At 35.0% G+C, this 24,240-nt stretch overlaps 2 protein-coding genes across 2 annotated transcripts; both read left to right on the top strand.

Annotated features, from left to right (window-relative positions):
• Nucleotides 1-1,348: 1,348 nt before the first annotated feature.
• Nucleotides 1,349-2,826, top strand: LOC118581787 (olfactory receptor 8H1-like). The gene is made up of 2 exons (XM_036184233.1): nucleotides 1,349-1,386; nucleotides 1,860-2,826. Exons 1-2 carry the CDS (start codon nucleotides 1,349-1,351, stop codon nucleotides 2,824-2,826), a joined length of 1,005 nt encoding a protein of 334 aa, XP_036040126.1.
• A 20,143-nt stretch (nucleotides 2,827-22,969) lies between these two features.
• LOC118581786 (olfactory receptor 8H1-like) lies at nucleotides 22,970-23,920 on the top strand. The gene has a single exon (XM_036184232.1). The coding sequence runs from the start codon at nucleotides 22,970-22,972 to the stop codon at nucleotides 23,918-23,920; it is 951 nt and encodes a 316-aa protein (XP_036040125.1).
• Nucleotides 23,921-24,240: the final 320 nt, after the last annotated feature.

Here is a 24,240-nt window from a genome sequence, read left to right as displayed (position 1 = left end):
GGTCATACAAAGTTCATTAAAGATGTAATACACACAAGTAAATGTCTCTATCCACAATATTAAATATCTCCTGAAATTCTAAGTTGTGTGTACCCCCTACTAAAGAAAACACTTTCACATGTAAAGATTTTTTTATTTCACCTTAAATTGATGACAGATCAGCAAGCGTCTTTAACTCCAATTCTCTCTGTGTAAAATACCTTATTCTCTTTTCTAAGCTTCACTCTGGGGAAACATTCTTCAATGTTTATTCTCATTTAAGAAAGTGTATAACCTGATTCCATACAAATGGAGTAAGCTTTGCACCACTACGTGCTTTTTAATGGCTAGTAATTTTTAATTTTGTATCTCATTTGTCATGTTTAATGAAATAAAAAATAAATCATGAGCAAGCTAAAGAAATGAGGCATGCTGATATTTTATTGTAGCATATTCTTTTAAATGAACACAGACTATTTTTGTAGAATCATTATTTTCCATTTAAAATATGTCTCACTGAAAACTTCATATGTACCATCTTGAGAATCCACTGCTAAACATGTATATCTGTGAACATCTTCTCTCTTCTGAAGTAATTAAAAATGATTGCATATGGCCACTCTACATTGCAAATGTATGACTAAAAGGGAAGACTTGGTCCATTCTATTCACTGTGGGGCTTCTGGAGAAAATGAAAACTTTGGCTCAATTACTCCTTGAACTTTGATTCTGAAAGGAGGCCAATCTTGCTTAAAAATTGGCCCCTGAGGATGACCACAGGTTACATGATGCTAATCACTATTAGATGAATGTCCCTATAATTATTAGGGACAGAGGAAGGACATAGACTGCTCTACTGAGACACATAGGAGCTCCTAGAACTCATTTGGCTCTTAGCTACTGTGAAAGTTCTAGTTCAACAAGAGCTGAATAAAACATTTTGGCTGATTTCCCTTTTAAAGGAAATGGATACACTGATATTTGGATATCTGAAGGAAAACCATACTTCAGAAGCATTAAGATCCTTAAACCTATTTCCTCTGTTACTTTTTGAAAAAAAACTGAACATTGTCAAAACTTTAGGTATATGATATTGAAAGGTCTGTCTGTGGTTGTTGTTTCCCACCTATTTGGCTCACAGTAAGTATTCTGAAATTTATAAGAACTGAGAACAGTTAAAATAAAACAAGGTGCTTATTGTAAGACTGTACACACTAAGATTGGGACTTTCACAAGAACTGTCAGGATTTCTGCAAAAAAAAAAAATGTGTTAATGACATGAGATTCTAAAAGTCAGTGTCGTATTTTGAAACTCTAATTCTAGTAGAATTTTGAATTGCTGAGGTAGATTATCTTTTCATCAATAGTCATGAGCTTTAACGCAGCCAACAACACTTCTTTAAAAAGGTGATTTATTAGTAATGAGACACAATGCATATTTCAAGAAAATGAAGAGCAAATAATACTTTTAAATGGTTTTCTAGCTTTCTTCGTTGTATAGTCAAAGTGTTGTTTAAGTTTTAAAAACTAAGGAAAAGAGCAATATAGAATCACAAGCATGTTCAGGAGTCAGAATACATAGACAATAAAGAGTCATTTGATGCAAATCCTCAGTTGTTATTTAATATTTAATATTCTGCATGTTGTTCCTCTTTGCAAATGATGGGATAAGTTACATTGAACATGTAAAGAATTCTATTTTCTTTATTACTTAATAAACAAATATCATGCATCACTTTTTGGCACTCCTTTTTTTAATTCACCATAAAAGTTATATCAACGTTGAGTAAATATAAATTAATTATGAAAATAGGTAAACATACATAAAACATTTTATTAAGATTCAATCAACATAGGTGTCACCATTGTTTTCTGAACAGTTTGGGGTCATTCATTACGAACACCTGTAATTACACAAACAAGCCTGATTTCATCCTCATGGGGCTGACAGATTCCAAAGAAATCCAGCTGGTCCTCTCTGTGATTTTTCTCCTGATATACTTGGTCACTGTGCTGGGGAACATAGGCATGATGCTGATTATTCGTCTAGATGTCCAGCTCCACACTCCGATGTATTTCTTCCTTACCCACCTGTCATTGCTTGATCTCAGTTACTCAACTGTCATCACACCTAAAACCTTAGAGAACCTGCTGACTTCAAACAAGAACATTTCTTTCATGGGCTGCTTCACTCAAATGTACTTTTTTGTCCTTTTGGCCGCTACTGAGTGTTTCCTTCTGTCTTCAATGGCCTATGATCGGTACGTAGCTATCTGTAATCCTCTACACTATTCATTTATTATGTCCAGCAGATTCTGCAGTGCCCTTCTTACTGTGTCATATGTGTTTGGAGCTGTGGATTCTACTGTTAATATGATATGCATGGCCACACTGGATTTCTGCAACTCTAATGTCATCCATGACTTTTTTTGTGACACATCTCCACTTATAGCCCTGTCTTGCAGCAACACATATGATATTGAATTCACAATATTTTTCTTTGCTGGATCCACCCTACTGTTGTCCCTTATTACAATATCTGTGTCTTATGTGTCCATTCTTTCTACTATTTTGAAAATCAATTCAACTACAGGAAAAAAAAAGGCCTTCTCAACTTGTGCCTCTCATATCCTGGCAGTTACCATATTTTATGGAACCCTGATCTTTACTCATTTAAAATCAAATAAGTCCTTCTCCTTGGTAAAAGATCAAGTGGCTTCTGTGTTCTACACCATTGTGATCCCCATGCTTAACCCACTCATTTATAGTCTCAGAAACAAAGAAGTGAAAAATGCTGTCAGCAGAGTTATCAAGAAGAGAGAGAGCTCTGGACAAATAAGAAAATAACAACTATGCTAAGAATTCAACTTTGTCCAATTCACATTTTACCCTTGGCCTCTTCATCTGAAAGTAAGCAAAAGCTTTTATTTTGTTATTGCTGTGTAGTTTCCATTATACAGACATTTCTTGGAAATGTTCAGGAATGTGTTTTGAAAAGTATATTTTATAGTAGAAAATGAAATAATTGTTAAACACACAGTTTTTATGGATACTCAATATTAAAAAAAAAAAAATAGATTTGGGTTTTAGGCCAGCCTGGTCTCCAAAGACAGTTCCAGCACAAAGCTGCACAGAGAAACCCTGTCTCGAAAAACAAAACCAAAAAAAAAAAACCAAAAAACAAAAAAAAACCAGAAGTGTTTACACTTCTTAACACTATACCATGCTCAAATCTTAAGCTATTACCTTATGAGTAAATCAATTTTCAAAGTGACCACAGTCTCAGATGGCATCCTCTTGAAGTATGAAATAGCAAATTTCACAGGGTGCTTAACTCTCAATTTCATCAGCAACAGAGGAGAATAATTCCAAAACAATGTTTTAAGATGATGTATGAAATCCATTCGAAGAAGTAATCACAAGTGTCGGCTATTAACATTATAAGGATTGCTTTATATGAAGAAACTATTGCTAGTATATGAAAACTATTGACTGCTCTTTTAGAAATTATTTTCAGTTATGCTAAATCACAAATACAACTATCTGAAAAGGAATATAATCGATATTTCCTATGTTGGGTTCAAAGTAAATTATTAAAATAGAAGTTAGTTATAGGCAAATACTGGTTACAACTTCAAAACAGGCATTTTCAGATTATAAAGACTAACAATAATTGATACTTGGGCACATTTTCTTCTGAGTGTAATAATGTACATTTATGTCCCTGTATGATATATAGAGCCCAAGTTTTTCTTATTTCCTCCATGCTCTTCTTCAGCTTTCTTCATTCAATTATTTATGGGCAATTATATGTGGTGTGATATATTTTAAAAAGTTATTTTTTGCAACCTTTTTGCTACTGCATGTTATCATTGAATATGTAGTCAGTACACTATGCTTATTTTACATTGCTTTGCATATGATGTATCATAAATTTATCAAGTCTGAAATCTTCATGCTGCAATATCCTTGTGTAATTTTTTTTAACTCTTTATTGGAAACACAACCACTATGATAAATATCAAATACTTTACTTACTCTTCATCCTTGGTCTAATAAAAATAACTTTGTAAAGGTATTTAAAAATGAATTATTGAGATTAGACCTAGGAAATTCAATTTTCTGGACAAAACACAGCTCTGGAGGCCACACAATAATAACAGCAGTGTATATTTGCACTGATCTGCCATTGAATGGTGCCCTCAATCTTCAAACATGGAGAGAGGAAGTGCTCTATTTGTTTCTGATAAACTCAGGAAGAGAAAAGCCACTAGCTTAAATTTAATACACACTTGTGAATGTACAAAGCTCCAATGTATAGTCCTATTGGCCCTGATTAAGCTAAATTGGTCACAAAATAAAAACAGAGGCATGACTTTAGGAAATGGACTGGCAGAGAGGAATCAGAATGATGGAGCTGGGAGAGAAATGCTATCTATATCTATTTCTATATCTATTTCTTTATCTATATATAGGTCTATAACTATGTGTATATATGTATATATGTGTTTGCCAAACATTATTTAAATTTTAAAAATATGAAATTGGAAGAAAAATGCAATTCAATGATTGGCACCTTTTACTGCATTTAGTAATGACTGATTTTTAACACAGAATTGATAATGAATTTATATTTTCTTACATGCTATAAAAATTTTCTAATTTCCTTTATTATTATAGTTTAGCTTCATATTCTACAACCATAGACAGAATTGTCTTTCTTCTATTTAAACATTATTTTAGAAAACATATTTCTAGTTATTTTATATTTCTTTGTAATCTCTAGTATTGAATACAACTTTTTCAAAAGTTTTAAAACCATCTGATATAACTCATGAATTCCTAGTTTGTATGCCAATGTTGACTAACAATATAAAGCTATTTTTAGTTATTTTTCTGAATTGCTCTGAGTGTTTTAAGCAAAGTGCAAATGCTCTACTTTAGTAGAAGCTTATTTTACAATTGTTCATGTATTTAAACTAACACTGGATTTCATCAAATCTAAATGTCGATATATTCTAACACATTAATTATCCCTCTTAAATATTAGCTTTACCCTATAGAAATCACATATAAAATTATTATTTATTTTTTCATTTTTATCTTATTTGCCCAGGATCTATGCATATTCTTTTCCCAATTTGTGTATGTTTGTAATTACAAATTAGAAATAAGCATTTATTGCTTACTCATTATTTTGGCCTATCTTTAATAATTAATCTATTGTCTTTTTTCCTACTCTCCACCTTGTGCTTTTAGACAAGTTGTCTGACAGAACCTGAAATTCACCAATAGGACTAGACTCACAGGCCAGCAATAAGCAGCTTTCTTTGCATATTTGTTGTCACTAATATGTGGATAACATTCATATACCTGGCACAGTTTTTACATGGATAGTGGAATCCATACTTAGTCCTTCATGCACATATCAAAAGCAATCCACAGAGTGAGCCATCTTACATATTTTTATATATGCTGGATATGACCTATCATTACTTTGTTATCAATATTTATGGAACTAATACTATCTCCTTGTGTTTTCAATTTAGGATAGAGAATCTGTAATTTGTATCCAGTAATTCGCTACATTCTAACTGAAATAAGACTCTCTTAACTGCTTTATGATATGTGACAAAAACATTTTATACTGTGGTCATATAATTAAAATTGTTGCTAAATTTGAAAAAATTGTATTTGTCCTGTAATTTTATTATTACATCTATATATGCTCCTCATCAAATGATGAAATAGTCTCAGTAAAACAGTTCATATTATGATGTCATGACAAAATGTTTATATAATATAAACATGATTTTTAGAAAGACTGCAATATATCTGGGAAAATATTGTTCTTGCTTCTGAATGATCCCTATAAAAGTTGCAAGTGGTATGACATGTTTGAAATCCTAGCACTCATATTTTTGAGGCAGGAGGATTATCATTCATATGATGACATACTAGACAATATAGAGAAAAATAGGATACCCATGTACAGAGGAAGAACATATCTAAAAATAATGAATAATAATATCAATAAAATAATACAAAAGGGAGCAAATAACAATATGTTTGAGATTAGTTAATCATTTTCAAGTACATTTGGAGGGCTGGCAAGATGACTCAGAAGGTAAAAATGCTTATCACAAGCCTGACATCAAGTCTGATATACTTACTTCACAAGCTGGAGAAGAAATCACACTGCCATGTGTCATGCCGTAACTATCCTATGAATGAAGTAATGTGGTCCTGCACATCTTCTACCATCAAATCAAGCAACAAATACTATTATGCATATGGAGATAAGAAACATTATATATTGCTAAAGGGAGTGTAAATATATATAGCCATAGTTAGAATTGGAATGTAGGTTAAAAATTAAAAAGAAAAGTTATCATACAGTTTTACTATATGATAGGTAGATATTATCCAAATCAAATAGTCATCAAACACCACAGCCAAGCAATGGAACCACACTAGAAATGGATGAAAAAAATATGGTGTATACATACAGAGATGTATTCTGCAGACATTAGGTAAAGCAAATCCCATTGTTTTCAACAAAGCAATATAAAAAGACTTAAAGATATAAACCTCACATGGTATATAGATTTTTATTGTAAAATGACCATAAGATAATCTTTAGTGTACCAATGAAAATATATGAGAGTACAGAATGCATTTCATATACAGAAAAAATTAGATTTTAGATTATAAAATGTTAACAGGAATTTGGAATCTCATTTACTTCTTTGAACTTTGAATGTATTCTATTTTTTAATGAAGACATTTGACAAAATCATTTTTTTGTTATTTATTATATTTGTGTTTTAATTTTACGTATCAGCCATGGATTCCCCTGTCCTCCCTCTCAAGCCCCACCCCCACCTTCCCCCCAGCCTCTCCCCTCCATTCCCATCTCCTCCAGGGCCAAGACTCCCCTGGGGATTCATTTAAACCTGCTATATTCAGTACAGGCAGGTCTAGTCCCATCCTTCCAGGCAGAGCAAACTGTCCCTGCATAAGCCCAAGGTTGCAAACAAACAGCTCATGCACTTAAGGACAGGTCCCAGTCCCACAGCCCGGGTGCCTCCCAAAGAGTTCAAGCTTTTCAATTATCTCACTTATCCAGAGGGCCTGATCCAGCTGGGGGCTCCAAAGCCTTTGGTTCATAATTCATGTGCTTCCATTCTTTTGTCTATTTGTCCCTGTGCTTTTCCAATCTTGGTCTCAACAATTCACACTCTTACAGTACCTCCTCTTTCTCCACAAATGGACTCCTGGAGCTCCATCTGGGGCCTGGCTGAGGATCTCTGCATCCACTTCCATCAGTTATTGGATGAGAGTTCCAGCACGACTGTTAGGGTGTTTGGCCTTCTGATCACCAGACTAGGTCAGATCAGGATTTCTCTCAAACATTGCCAGCAGTCTACAGAGGATGTATCATTGTGGCTTTCTGGGGACCTCCCCAGCACTCTACCTATTCCTGTTCTCATGTGGTCATCATTTATCATGGTCTGTTATTCCTTGTTCTCCCTTTCTGTTCTTGATCCTGCTGGAATCTCCTGATCCCCTAAGCATTCTTTCCCTCAAACCTTGCCCTTCATTACCCCTACTCACGTCCAGGCTGTTCATGTAGATCTCATCCATTTCTCTGTCATTGGGCAATACCTGTGTTTTAGGGTCCTATTTTCTAGGTAGCCTCCCTGGAGCTGTGAGTAGCAGTCTAGTCATCTTTGTATTACATCTAGTATCCTCCTATGAGTGAGTACATACCATGTTTGTTTTTCTGAGTCTGGGTTACCTCACTCAGGATGATTTTTTTCTAGATCCATCCATTTGCCTTCAAACCTCATGATGTCATTGTTTTTCTCTGCTGAGTAGTACTCCATTGTGTATATGTACCATATTTTCTTTATCCATTCTTTAGTTGAAGAGCAGCATCTAGGTGGTTTCCAGGTTCTGGCTATTACAAACAATGCTGATATGACTGAATTATTCATAAATGGGGTTGTGGTGACATGTGTATGTTCTTTGAGTCAAATTAAATGGACCAAATTATAGAGTCAGCATACATGTTCAATAAAATTGCATTGTCAGAGTGTTATGCCCTGTTTCATACATCTAACATCAGTGACTAATGGTTCTATCTATAAGAATGCAACTTTATAGCTGCGTTAAATGTGATATTAAGGGGATACATTTGGAATATTACCAAGTTCATTAAATGAAGAGGTATGGGTACATTTATATTCAATAATCACATAAGATTTTTTCAATCAAATTTTTATAGTCAAACACTCTGAGCCGAGCAGTGGTGGCACAAGCCTTTAATCTCAGAACATGAGCGGCACAGACAGGCAGATCTCTGTGAGTTTGAGGGCAGCCTGGTCTACAGAGAGAGACCCAGAACAGGCAACAAAGCTACCCAGAGAAACTCTTTCTTGAAAAACCACAAAAAAAGAAAACACTCTGAGACACCTGAAACTGATTATGTAATTACTGGAATGTACATAAATAAAACCCTTTAGAAACCATTAAAAATAAATATTACCTTTGATTTCTCAACAGTTTAAGGATGTTTGCTATGAATGCCTAGATATACAAATATAAGCCTGAATTCATACTTTTGGGATTGACAAACTCCAATATCTTGTTACATGTTTCCTTTAATGCATAGATAGCCTATGTATGATAGCTATTTAGCTATCTGCAACCCTCTACACTATCCAATTATTATGTCCAATAGACTCTGCCTACTTATTGGCCATATGTAATATGACTACATTATAACTTCTTCTTAAGAAAAATTGTGTACGAGTAGTCAGAATTTATTCAACCCATCACCTTTTCTTCAGTTCTCCTGTAATCTTAAAGTGGGAGATTTTACAGTCTCTCCTTAGCTGCTTCTCATGGGAAGACATTAGGGAGTGTGGACAGACTTTGATAACATGCTCTAAAGGGGCATAGGTCAGATTGAATTTAAGTGGCAGAAGGGATAGTTTAAACTTGACAAGTTGTAGTAGAGCCATAAAACACTTCTAAAGGAAATTTGAACACAGTTTGAAATGGTCTATGGTGAGTAAGGTAAGACTAATTATTAAACTAATAGGACACCTATTCAGGCTAGACATTATCTTAATTTAAATGTGGACCTATTTATGACAATTATTTGACAAAGGGGGAACTTCTTTAAAATATTTGAAAGCAGGGTTAAAAACAATAGTATGAAGATAACACAGGAAAGGAGTGAATGTGGAGGAACCAGAGTGGAATGGAACAAAATTTGTTTAATAGGAGAATAATTGTCACTGAACACAGCTTTTGTCTGTTTCCTGTTGTTGGTCACCATCTCTGACCAGTTTTGATTTATTGGTACAAAAGCAGCACTGTTCCTGGAAAAGGGTACACATCCCTTCTTAGCAATAGTAAGACCTAGTACTCTTTAATTTAGAAGTGTGACAGCAAACAGAGAATTGACTGGTCCTGGGGGCATTTTAAATATATCTGAAACCTCTAAGTTTTCTGAGAGCTAGTGAAACAGGGAGGTTAGCTGATGCAATGAAGCCTTCAGTCCAACAGTTCTAGTCTTATAAAAGTGATATAGATATAGTAAGATGAAAGGGTAGATTAATGAACTTATTTTAAAGAACAACGACTTGTTAAAATGTCTTACATTGGTATAGATTTTAGTCTATTGATACAAACTTAAAGTTAATTTTGTTATACTGTATATATATTTCTACTCTCGTTTGAGACATTATGTTTATGCAACTCATTTAGATTGCAATGGATAATTAAGAAATACAGATCAATTAGTCTTCTATGATCGTCAAACTTATAGTCATGTTAAGTTTCCTAGGTATATATAGATATCTTTCAGATAGACAGGTAATCTTCAAACACTTGAAATGTCTACAGAATATGGCATTTAAATTTTTAAAATTTAGACTTTCTGGACAGTGAGACATGTCTGTTCCTGGCAGCACCTTCAGAGAGGAGGATGGGCATTGAAGACACTTCATATCTTATCTTCATGTTGGCAAAAATTAGCCATTTGGACAAGAAACTGTAATATCTGGACTGCTGGATCGACTAGACATGCAGGAGCCATAGAAAGGTGACCACTGAACTTTGCTTGACAAAATGGTCCTTCAGATACCTGCTTCACAGAGGAAACTGCCAGATTTCTGAGAGTGTGTTATTTGAGTTGGGTAGCATGTGTAACAGAAAAAGTGAGAGTGCTAGGACTACTGTAATTCCTGATGAGGGAGCAGTTAGGAAAAGAATTTGGGCATTTTTTTGCCCTTATTGGATTAAGACAACAGGGATAAACTCATTTAAAGAATCCTTTTCAGGATTTCACATGCATGTTAGAAAGACTGATGATTGCCCAGACTCCTTTGTCTATTAGAAGATATAAGGCCATTGGTGTGATAGAAAAGCTTTAAGTATTTTGCATTTCCCCTCGTGAGTTCAGAATCTGTCATTGGATCTCCTCTATTACTATCATTTTGGGAACATTAAGAAATAAAAATATGAGGAAATTATTTTTATTGAAAACATTTTTTCATGCAATCTCTTCTGATCATGCTTTTCCCTCCCCCACCTTGAGTCTCCACTAGAGAAACTAATTTTACTTTGCAAGTAGATGTCAATTCAAGATAGCTTTTGGTTAGGAATGGGAGATCATATCTACTTCTCCCTCGCTATTGTGGGTCTCTGTCTGGTTTCAACCTGTGCAGGTCCTGTGCATGCCTCTCTGAAGTCATATATGCATCACTCCTGTTGTGTCTAGAAGATATGTTTTCCTTGCTGTCATCCATCTCCTCTGGCTCTTATGCTTTTTAATCTTCTTTTTCGCTCAACACTCTGAGTCCTTATGGAGGGGTTTGATGAGGATGCGACACTTAGAGCTGAGTGTTCCAGGGTCTCTCATTCTCTTTCACTTGTCTAGTTGTGGCTCCCTGTGTTAGTTCTCATCTTCTACAACAGGAAATTTCTCAGATACCGAGTGAGACACTGGTTTTAATCATTTAATCATTTAATTACTGCATTCCATTAGTAAAACAACAGTATTTGGTCTTTCTCTATCCCAGCAGTTCTCAACCTGTGGGTCACAACCCCTCTTGGAGTCAAATGACCTTTTCACAGGGGTTGCATCTCAGATATCCTGCATGTCAGATATTTACATTGCAATTCATAATAGTAGTTCAAAATTCAAAATTACAGTTATGAAGTAAGTATCAAAATAATTTTATGGTTGAGGAACTATATTAAAGGATTGCAGCATTAGGAAAGTTGAGAACAATTGCACTAAGCTCATGATCCATCTAGTGACAGGTTCTTGGCCACTCAACCAGTGTCAGGCATGAGTTCCATCCAACAGAGTGGACCTTGAATTTAATCAGAGAGTGGATGGTTACTCCTACAACATTTGTGCTATTATTATACCATTATATTATGCACATAGATTAGCCTGATACATAACAAGATCCGCAGTTGTTTGGTTTTTTATCTTTCTCAGTTAGTAGCATGAAGAGTAACTTCTAGTACTTTGAACCCTGCTCATTAGGGGTGAAGGCTCTACTTTTACACCATTTAGCATGTCCATGTTAAATGAGATATGTAGGAGCTGTTTTCATCAATAGAGACTTACTATCATTTCGTGGAGAGCAACCAATAGCTTTGGCAGCAGTCTGGATCATTCTCAGATTCCCATAGGCCACTTCGGCCAAAGACTCAAATAGATGTAACCCTTTCCTGGCACATGGATATTTCCTTTAATGTCAAAGTTAAAGTTAGGTATCATCTTCCCTATTATATGATGACTCCACTGAGATTTCTATCATATATGTATATATTTTAAGAAGCTTCTACAGTAGTAGGTTTCCATATGACCTTTAAATGGTCCTTAGTATGTGTAGCTCCCTCCAATTTTACATTCTTATGTACAGAGTAATACATATAGATCTATTTTCATTGTTTTACATGCAGCTATCCAGTTTGACCAGCACCAATTGCTAAAGATTTTGTTCATATCCCAGTGTTTGTTTCTGGACCCTTTTTCAAATTCAGGCGACCATTAGGTATGTGAATCTATGTCTGAGCCTTCGATTTTATTTCACTGACCAAAGTATCAGTTTTTGTGCCAATGTCATGCTGTTTTTGTTAGTAGAGTTCTGGGATTCCTTTTTAATTCAGGGATCATGATACTTTCAGAATTGCAATGTCCTCATAGTGCATTGTTTCTTTGGCAAGTAAGTAATGTCTTTTCTTATCTCTTCTAATTAGTTTTGGTTTAAAGTCTATTTTGTCAGATATTAAAATGGCTACCACAGCTTCCTTCTTCCATCAATTTACTTGGAATATCTTTTAACATCCTTTTAACCTGAACTAATATCTATCCTTGGTGTTAAGATGTGTTTCGTGCATGAAGCAGAAGGATGGATACTGTTTTCAAATTGAATCTCTTAGTCTGTATCTTTTTATTGGGGAATTGTGATCATTGATATTGAGTGTTACCAATAAGATGTTTTTCTTTATTTTGTTTATTATTTTGTTGTGGTGGTGTTGGATTTTTACACCTCTTTTGATTTGCTGCTGTTAGATTATCTATTCTTTGTGCTTTTCTATCTTTTTCTTTTTGGAAGTATGCTTAACCTCTTCAGATTGATGGTTTCCTTCTAGTGTCTTTTATAGAGATGATTTTTTTAGACAGATATGGTTTAGATTTGATTTTGTTGTTGTATGTCTTTCTACATCCTTCTATTTAGATTAAAAACATTGCTGCACATAGTAGTCTGTGATGCCATCTTTTGTCTCTTAGAATCTGTAGATTATCTGTTCAGGCTTTTCTGGATTTTACAATCTCCATTGAGAAATAAGGTGTTATTTAAATAGTTCTGTGTAGGACACTTGCCACTTTTAAAGCTATTTTATGATTGCTTTAGCTTCATTAGATACTAATATCAGGACTGTTATTTCCTCATGTCTTAAGGGTTTCTTGTGTTCAATACATTCTGTGTCTGCAGTTAAGGGGCTTTCCTCTGTATGATGGTTGCTTAGATGCCCGTTTTTGCAAGAGTTAGAGCTTCCTCACCCCTCTTGCCCTACATCTACCCTGAGATGTTCTAGAATAAATGAGACTTGATCAGAATCCTGTCTTGTTACCATCTCTCATCTTTCTTGTGTCCCACATTCTCACTCCCCCTCTAGGGTCTCTGTTGACTTACCAGCATGCCAAGATAGGTCTGCCTTCATTTGTTATTTGGCCTTTTTTCCTTGTAATGTCTAATAATCTTTTTTGTTCTATCAATTTAGTGTTTGATTATCATGTGTCATTGGAAATTTTTTTGTGGTCCAGTAGTCCAATCTTTGTGCTCTTTCTATGTTTCTTTCTTTCTTTTTATTTTATTTTATTTTTTTTAGATTTTCCCATTGTGTTAATCAGGAATATTTCAAACTAGCTTCTTTATTTTTTACTATTATTATATTTGTGTTTTAATTTTACGTATCAGCCATGGGTTCCCCTGTCCTCCCCCTTCCTACTCCTGCACCCACCTTCCCCTTGCCCCTCCCCTCCATTCCCATCTCCTCCAGGACCAAGACTCCCCTGGGGATTCATTTAAACCTGGTGGATTCAGTACAGGCAGGTCCAGTCCCCTCCTTCATGGCTTAACAAAGTATCCCTGTGTAAGCCCAAGGTTCCAAACAGCCAACTCAAGCACAAGGACAGGTCCCAGTCTCACAGTCTGGATGCCTCCCTAGCAGTTCAAGCTATTCAATTGTCTCACTTATCCAGAGGGCCTGATCCAGCTTGGGGCACCACAGCTTTTGGTTCATAATTCATGTGCTTCCATTCTTTTGGGAATTTTTCCCTGTGCTTTTTCCTATCTTGGTCTCAACAATTCTCACTCTTACAATCCCTCCTCTTTCTCAACCTGGAGCACCACCTGGGGCCTGGCTGAGGATCTCTGCATCCACTTCCCTCAGTTATTGGATGAGAGTTCCAGCACGACTGTTAGGGTGTTTGGCCTTCTGATCACCAGACTAGGTCAGATCAGGCTTTCTCTTGACCATTGCCAGCAGTCTACAGAGGATGTATCATTGTGGATTTCTGGGGACATTTCCAGCACTCTGCCTATTCCTGTTCTTATGTGGTCTTCATTTATCATGATCTGTTATTCCTTGGTCTCCCTTTCTGTTCTTGATCCAGCTGGGATCTCCTGCTCCCCTAAGAGAAGAATTTTTTTTTTTAAATTAGAACTTTCTTCTATACTTTTTTTGAAAATTGTTTCTGTGCTTTTGAACTGGGTTTCTTCTCTTTCCCCTATGTCTATTATTCATAAATTTTATCTTTTCATGGTGTCTCTAATTTCCTCAATGTTTTGTGCTGGAATTTTTAGATTTAACAATTACTTTGACTGAGGTGTCCATTTCTTCTATCTTGTCTTTAATGTCTGAGTATTTTTGTTGTTGTTCCATGCCTGTATTTTGTTAATGAAGATGAGTTTTCTGTTTAAGTTCCTAGAATTTTTTTTTATTTCAAGTTTTCACTAAGGTTGAGTATTCTTTAATGATTTCATTTCCACTTTTGTATCTTGAATAGTTTTCTTCATTTCATGCCACTGCTTCTTTGTGTTCTCACTGATTCCATTGATGGATTTATTCATATCATCTTTAAGGTCTTTGAGTATATTCATAATAGGTATTTTGAAGTTCTTATCTTGTGCTTCTCCTATATTTTATTTCATAAGGCCAAATGTATAAGGATTTTGGAGTCTAGTGGAGACATATTGTGCTTTCTTTTATTTATTGAATTTTAATGCTTGTAACTAGACATCTGTGTTTGGGATGATTGTAATTGAAGGTGTTATTTTCTGGTCTCATGTTTGTTGGCTGAGTCATCCACTCCTGGGATTCTTTTGCTCTCTCTGGTTTTTAGGAGGATATGGTAGCTGTAGCTTGCCTTGCAGAGAATGTGTCTGAAATCTTACAGCCATGGCACTGGGAATCCTGAGTAGAAAGTGTTTTTAGGTATGGTAGCTGTCACTAGGGAATGAGATAGGCTAAGAGGGGTATGAGCTGAGAGCACCAATGGGAGGGAGGAAAACTAGGTGTGCAACTTAGGCAAATTTTTAGTGAAAATTTAAACTTTATTTTTCCTGATTGCTTGCTCCCCATTTATAACCAAGTGCTCTGCCTCCACCTTAGTAGTTACTTATATAACAACTTTTCACAAATACAAAACTGACTATTATACTCATCTTCTAAATGTATATAATATCCCTCTTTTTAAAAAATCTATTTAAATATTGGCTTTATCCTATATAAATAACATTAGAGGGTATTATGACCTATTTTATAGTATAATTGTTTCTAGAATATATTTTTTGTTATATTTGTTGTCTACAATCTATATTTGTCAATATTTCCATTTTTTAAAGGTAAGCACAAAGCCTTTTCTACTTATGCCTAACATCTTATAGGAGTTACTGGTTTTTATGCTACTATGAGCTTTGCTTATTTGAAGCCAATACTACTTGAGAAAGCATCAAGTAGCTTCTAAGTTTTATACTATTGTGATCCCCATGCTGAACACTCATTTATAGTCTCAGAAACAAAGAAGTGAAAAACACTGTCACTAAAGATGGGAAAAAGAGAGCAGGAACCCAGAAGGTAAAACAAAAGTGTACTAAATATGTAAACTTCTCTTTTTTCAAACAGAACCCTTCTGTACCTTCTCTCTTTGCATGAACCTGAGAGGTTTTTTTTCTCTTTTTCTACTTGTGTGGAGCTTCCCTTACAGAAACATAGTTTGTGCATTTTCCAGAATGTGACTTTAAAGTCCTACCCATTTCTGAATGGAAACAAAATAGGAGTGAATAGGGAGTGGGGTAGATGTGAATCTGGGGGAGGGGAAACAGGAGATGGGAAGAGAGGGAAAATTAAGTATTTTCTATATAATTATATGTTAGATATTTGGGTTAAGAAACACAATATTGGTTGGTACATTAACAATGTCAAAAGTCACTCTCTTTATAATATGAAATAGTTTGTTATAGGTCCTATCCATAGTTAGGGAGTGTAATTTCATACTTCAGTTTCTTGAGTTGCACAAAGTAAACAATAATTCCATTATTATAATTTAAAGGCATTGAAAATTTTCCAGCATATTATGTTTGAAAAATATTCACAAATATTAAACAAATTTTTCAGATAATTTAATCATAATTGCTTTAATAGCTACACAGAAATAAACTCAATAGTTCTGAAATTTGGCTTTGTATTAAACTACTGAAATAATATTACATCATAGGAAAATGGTATATTGTAACATTTAGGATAATATGGAAAATATTTAAAGTTATTAAGTGAAAAAAACACTGTAATATTAACATGTATGTCCATTTTTTTCAATAATTTATATGTATATGTATGACATAAAATACAAAATGCATGTCATTTCTTCTATGTTCTTTTGTAACTTTTTCATTCTCTTAAAAGTCTAATATTTGATCATCTTTGTGATATAAGTTACAAGTTTATATATTCTCAGTGTAGGTAAGACCCTACTTCTTATCTTACATTGCTTTAGAACTCAAACCCTATAGATGCATGAACATTTGAGTCTGGATACCATAATAGACCCTGTATGTGCAGCTGCTAAACTTTTAAAAGTCAGATCTGATCTGAAACGTATCTTTCTCTGTCCTATAAACTAACTCCCAAATAATGACGTGGGAACTTCTTATTAATTAAAAACCTTGGCCTATATCTTAGGGTTGTCCCTAACTAACTCATAATTTAAATTAACCCATTTATATTAATCTATGTTCTATCATGTGGCATTACCTTTCTTCCATCTTGTACCTCCTGTTTCCTTTCCATGTTGCCAGACTTTTCCTTCCCCTTGATTCCTCCTCCTCCTCTTCCTCTCTCTCTTGGAAATCCTGCCTATGCCTCCTGCCTAACTACTGGCCATTCTGCTATTTATTTATTTATCTATTTATTTATCTATTTATTATTTATTTATTTATTTTTCTATTTCTATATTTATTTTTGTTTTTTTGAGACAGGGTTACTCTGTGTAGATTTGCACCTTTCTTGGAACTCACTCTGTAGCCCAGGCTGGCCTTAAACTTACAGAGATCTGCCTGCCTCTGCCTCCCTAGTGCTGAGATTAAAGTTTTGCACCACCGCTGCCCAGCTTTAGCTTTTTATTAAACTAATCACAGCAACATATCTTCCTACATGTACAAATATCCCACAATACAGATTTCTAGGAAAAAGCAAGTATTATTTTTCCTTATACTATTTTTACTGTCTTTTATCTCATTAATTATATTTGTAAAGTGTTCAAAATAAATTTTTGAATTAAATGATTGTCAGGCCTTTCATTGCATTATAGAAAAGAAACACTCTAAGGCATGTTATTGAAAATGAATACATATTTTGTTGCAACTCATTAACATTTTCTGATAGAGTTTTAAATTTATTGTTATACTTATTTCTATATATTATTTTTGTTTAATGTATCTTTTATTTAAACATTGCTTTGGAAGACATGGTTGATCTCTTATAATTATATGGATATGAATTATACATTCATGTATTAACTTTCTGTAATCTATAGTTAACAATTAATTTAGAATCATATTGATTTACTGTGTATATTCAAGTATGCTTATTTTCAAAAACTTAAACTCTTAAGTTTACTCATATATTAAACACATGGACATTTCCCTGTTTTAAGTTCTTTCAAAGACTGGCATTATACTATAAAATACTACAGAAGATAACCTGCTTTGTATTTTCACCAGTGACTGTATTGTCTGTAATTCATATTGTTGTGACTCCCATTGGCTTATGTTTATAATTATTAAAAACAGTTTAATAAATATTCACAATTAATTTTTTCCTATTTTTTATCTTTTATTATGAATATATATATATGCGTGTATATATATATATGTATATATATTATATTTAATTCAGTTTTACATATCATCCACAGTATACACTGTCATCCCTCCTCCAGCCCCCCCCCCACCCTACTCCCAGCCTACCCCCCAATTCCCATCTCCTCTAGGGCTAGTACTCCCCCGGGATTCAACTCAGACTAGTAGAGTCAATCAAGGCAGGTCCAGTCCCCTCCTCCCTTCACTAAGGCTGAGCAAAGTGTCCCTGCAGAGGCCCTAGATTCCAAACAGCCAGCTCATGCACCAAATGCTCAACCATACCACAAGGACATATGCTCAACTATGTTCATTGAAGCATTATTTGTAATAGCCAGAACCTGGAAACAACCTAGATACCCTACAACTGAAGAATAGATAAATAAAATGTGGTACATATACACAATGGAGTACTACTCAGCAAAGAAAAACAGTGACATCATGATGTTTGCAGGCAAATGAATGGAACTAGAAAAAAATCATCCTGAGTGAGGTAACCCAGTATCAGAAAGACAAACATAGTCTATATTGGAGGTATCTTTGTGGATTTCTGGGTACCTCTCTAGCATTCTACTTCTTCCTATTCCCATGGGGTTCTCATTTATCATGGTATCTCTTTCCTTGTTATCCCACTCGGTTCCTCATTCAGCTGGGACCTCCCACTCCCCTAAGCTCTCTTTCCCCTGACCCTTGCCCTCCATTACCCCTCCTCACATCCAGTTTGCTCATGTATATCTCATCCATTTCTCTGTTGTTGGGTGATCCCTGTGTCTTTCCTAGGGTCCTCTTTACTAGGTAGCCTCCCTGGAGTTGTGAGTTGCAGTCTGGTTATCCTTTGCTATTGTCCACTTATGAGTGAGTACATACCATGTTTGTCTTTCTGATTCTGGGTTACCTCACTCGGGATGATTTTTTTCTAGATCCATCCATTTGCCTGCAAACATCATGATGTCATTATTTTTTCTCTGCTGAGTAGTACTCCATTGTGTATGTGTACCATATTTTATTTATCCATTCTTCAGTTGAAGGGTATCTAGGTTGTTTCCAGGTTCTGGCTATTACAAATAATGCTTCAATGAACATAGTTGAGCATGTGTCCTTGTGGTATGATTGAACATTCCTTGGGCATATGCCCAAGAGTGATATAGCTGGGTCTTGAGGGAGGTTGATTCACAATTTTCTAATAAAGGCTCATATTGATTTCCAAATTGTCTGTACATGTTTGCATTCACATCAGCTGTGAACAGTGGTGAAATATCAACAAAACCCTAAAATTAAACTACAACATAGATCAATTGAATTGAACAGCTATCTACAGTATAATCATTTTATCTAACAGCTAATAAAAACTTTTTTTTTGGTTTTTTTGAGACAGGGTTTCTCTGTGTAGCTTTGTGCCTTTCCTGGATCTCACTCTGTTTACCAGGCTGGCCTTGAACTCACAGAGATCCATCAGGCTCTGTCTTCCAAGTGCTAGGATTAAAGGCATGCATCACCACTGCCCAGCTAAAAACATTTTTCTAAGCATTTAACAACACTTTCTCCAAATTTTATCACATTTTATGCTATGAAGCAATTCTTAACAGATATAAAAATACGAAATAACTTATTGTTTTTTTTAAACGATCATACTAAATAAAAACATAAGTCAACACCAAAATAAACTAAAGAAAATATATGAAAGAGTAGTGATTAAATAAAATGCTTTCAAATTGTGAATGGACCATGGAATAAATCAATGTGAATATAAAATTTCCTAGAATAAATGCAAATGAAAATATAACATGTCAGGACCTTTGGGATATAGTAAATACAGCTCTAAGAACAATCATTACAGCTATGAGTATTTATGGTTGTGCAAATAGATCTGTCCTACCTTCAATCTTCCTGACAAATGTTTGTGCTTGATTACGACGTTATTAAACCAGAGACTCAATGCAGATAAAATGCATAGAATACATGGGTTTTAAGTCCTGAGATCTAAATGGTATTTCTGTTTTCCCATTACAGTTTTGGGGGATCTTATGGAAGAAGGTGTAGAATGTAAGAGCCAGAGAATGAGAAGGAGTACAATTAAAACCTGAACATGACATGGCTTTTGTGCTCATAAACTCTCTCCAACCATGACTGTCTACACAGGACTGGGCCCATTAGCCTCTCATCATGGAGGTGGGGAAGTGCTCATAAGACCCTAGCTCTTGCTGAGGAACTACAGAAAGTTTATGCTTGCTGTAGATGAGGAAGTAGTCATCAGTAAATTCTCTTGCTCAATTAAATAAGCCCCATCCATGTTCATAAATGAAATACAAATTAAATGTAATACATCACAACAAAATAAACCAGAAAGGCATGCAAATGGAAAGACATGATTATAAGAACAAATGCTTCATTGAGAATGAGAAGAGAGAGTATAATAGGGGATGATTGTGTGTGTGTGTATGTGTATATGTGTGTGTAATAAAATTGTAAAGAATAACTTATAAAGAAAATAAATTTTGTGGGGTCCCTGGCAGCAGGACCAGGACTTATCCCAGGTGCATGAACTGACGTTTTGGAGCCTGTGGTGGGATACCTTGCTCAGCCTTGATACAATGGGGAGGGGCTAGGCTTAAATTTGGTATGCCAGACTTTGTTGACTACCATGGGAGGCCTTACCCACTCTGAGGTGTGGATGGGGGTAGAGTGGGAGGGAGGTGAGGAGGTGGGAAAAGGAGAGGAAGGGGAAATTGGGGTTGGTATGTGAAATGAAAAAAAAACTTTAATAAATAAATATATTTTAAAAAGAAAAGAATATGTGTATAATAATGGAAACAATAGCAAAAAAAAGAATTACCATATAACTTAGTAATACCATCCCACATATACACTTGCCATGACCACAGGCACTGTCCATCAGAAATAGCTACACACTTATTCTGTAACACCTTCATTACAGTCAAGCCACACAGCAAGCTTTTACCAAACCACAGATGAGTGGGAAGATAAAGTCTAGCACCTATGTAAGTTCAGTGTTCTATAGACATTAGATGGACCTAGATTAGTAATGATACAAAATGCACATTAATAAAAACCATTATGTGAAGAGAAACAAGCAAGAGTCAGGTAGCCAAGGATTAAGTTTCCTCTGATACATGGAATAGAGAGAAAAACAAACACGAAATTTACAAGAAGACTCTTGGGGAAGAGAAATGTAACCAGTGGCGATTACAGCTGGGGTGGGCACAAGAAATGGAAGAAGGGAAAAGTTAAGATGATCACATTATATATGTGTGAAATTTTCATTGTGCAAATCATTGTTTATATAGTGTATACTAATTCAATTAATTTAAAAACTAAGCAAAAATTAATAATAAGGTTATTCTCTGATGAATGAAATATAAAATAAATATAATTCAATAGTAATAATAATTCAAGAAAGTGAGGCATGGGGTTTTGTAAATGGAATTAGTATGTAAGTTGAAACAGCATAAACTGAAAACATGCTGGCTTCCACAATGACTACATATAGGCATATTGGCTTTACCATGACCTGGACTATGTGCAATCCACACTCACAAAAATATATCAGTGAAAATGTCCAAGTAAAACATTTTCAAAGTGATCTCGTAATTAGAATGTATACTGAGATTCATTCAATGTGGGGCTTCCGGAGAAAATGAAAACTTTGGCTCAATTACTCCTTGAACTTTGGTTCTGAAAAGCAGGCCAGTCTTGCTTAAAAATTGGCCCCTGAGGATGACCACAGGTTACATGATGCTAATCACTATTAGATGAATGTCCCTATAATTATTAGGGACAGAGGAAGGACATAGACTGCTCTACTGAGACACATAGGAGCTCCTAGAACTCATTTGGCTCTTAGCTACTGTGAAAGTTCTAGTTCAACAAGAGCTGAATAAAACATTTTGGCTGATTTCCCTTTTAAAGGAAATGGATACACTGATATTTGGATATCTGAAGGAAAACCATACTTCAGAAGCATTAAGATCCTTAAACCTATTTCCTCTGTTACTTTTTGAAAAAAAACCTGAATATTGTCAAAACTTTAGGTATATGATATTGAAAGGTCTGTCTGTGGTTGTTGTTTCCCATCTATTTGGCTCACAGTGAGTATTCTAAAATTTATAAGAACTGAGAACAGTTAAAATAAAACAAGGTGCTTATTGTAAGACTGTACGCACTAAGATTGGGACTTTCACAAGAACTGTCAGGATTCCTGCAAAAAAAATGTGTTAATGACATGAGATTCTAAATGTCAGTGTCATATTTTGAAACTCTAATTCTAGTAGAATTATGAATTGCTGAGGTAGATTATCTTTTCATCAATAGTCATGAGCTTTAACGCAGCCAACAAGACTTCTTTAAAAAGGTGATTTATTAGTAATGAGACACAATGCATATTTCAGGAAAATGAAGAGCAAATAATACTTTAAAATGGTTTTCTAGCTTTCTTCGTTGTATAGTCAAAGTGTTGTTTAAGTTTCAAAAACTAAGGATAAAGAGCAATATAGAATCAGAAGCATGTTCTGGAGTCAGAATACATACAGACAATAAAGAGGCATTTGATGCAAATCCTCAGTAGTTATTTAATATTCTGCACTTTGTCCTTCTTTGCAAATGGTGGGATACAAGTTCCACTGAATGTGTCAAGAATTTTATTATCTTTATTAAATAATTAACAATTGTCGCCAGGCAGTGGTGGTGCATGCCTTTAATCCCAGCACTCAGGAGGCAGAGCCAGGCAAATCTCTGTGAGTTCGAGGCCAGCCTGGTCTACAAAGTGAGTTCCAGGAAAGGCACAAAACTACACAGAGAAACCCTGTCTCAAAAAACCAAAAAAATTGAAATAAACAAATGTCTTGCTTCACTGTTTGGCACTCTTTTTTTTTTTTTAATTCACCATAAAAGTTATATCAATGCTGAGGCAATAGAAATTAATTATGAAAATAGGTAAACATACATAAAATATTTTATTATGATTCATTCAACATAGGTGTCACCTTTGATTTCTGACCAGTTTGGGGTCATTCACTATGAACATCTGGAATTACACAAACAAGCCTGATTTTGTCCTCATGGGGCTGACAGATTCCAAAGAGATCCAGCTGGTCCTCTCTGTGATTTTTCTCCTGATATACTTGGTCACTGTGCTGGGGAACATAGGTGTAATTCTGATTATTCATCTAGATGTCCAGCTCCACACTCCGATGTATTTCTTCCTTACCCACCTGTCATTGCTTGATCTCAGTTACTCAACTGTCATCACACCTAAAACCTTAGAGAACCTGCTGACTTCAAACAAGAACATTTCTTTCATGGGCTGCTTCACTCAAATGTACTTTTTTGTCCTTTTGGCCGCTACTGAGTGTTTCCTTCTGTCTTCAATGGCCTATGATCGGTACGTAGCTATCTGTAATCCTCTACACTATTCATTTATTATGTCCAGCAGATTCTGCAGTGCCCTTCTTACTGTGTCATATGTGTTTGGAGCTGTGGATTCTACTGTTAATATGATATGCATGGCCACACTGGATTTCTGCAACTCTAATGTCATCCATGACTTTTTTTGTGATACATACCCACTTATAGCCCTGTCTTGCAGCAACACACATGATATTGAATTCACTATATTTTTCTTTGCTGGGTCCACCCTACTGTTGTCCCTTATTACAATATTTGTGTCTTATGTGTCCATTCTTTCTACTATTTTGAAAATCAATTCAACTACAGGAAGACAAAAGGCCTTCTCAACTTGTGCCTCTCATATCCTGGCAGTTACCGTATTTTATGGAACCCTGATCTTTACTCATTTAAAATCAAATAAGTCCTTCTCCTTGGGAAAAGATCAAGTGGCTTCTGTGTTCTACACCATTGTGATCCCCATGATGAACCCACTCATTTATAGTCTCAGAAACAAAGAAGTAAAAAATGCTGTCAGCAGAGTTATCAAGAAGAGAGAGAGCTCTGGACAAATAAGATCATAACAACTATGCTAAGAATTCAACTTTGTTTACATCATTCCCTTGGACTCTTCATCTGAAAGTAAGCAAAAGCTTTTATTTTGTTATTGTTGTGGAGTTTCCATTATACAGACATTTCTTGGAAATGTTCAGGAATGTGTTTTGAAAAGTATATTTTATAGTAGAAAATGAAATACTTGTTAAACACACAGTTTTTATGGACATTCAATATAAAAAAAATAGCTGTGAGTTCGAGGCCAGCCTGGTCTCCAAAGACAGTTCCAGGAAAAGCACAAAGCTACACAGAGAAACCCTGTCCCGAAAAACAAAAACAAAAAACAAAA

The sequence above is a fragment of the Onychomys torridus genome, chromosome 4 (genome assembly GCF_903995425.1).
Source record: "Onychomys torridus chromosome 4, mOncTor1.1, whole genome shotgun sequence".
Classification (NCBI taxonomy): domain Eukaryota; kingdom Metazoa; phylum Chordata; class Mammalia; order Rodentia; family Cricetidae; genus Onychomys; species Onychomys torridus.
Note: the sequence above shows the minus strand (reverse complement) of the source record. Positions and strands in the feature narration are given on the sequence as shown.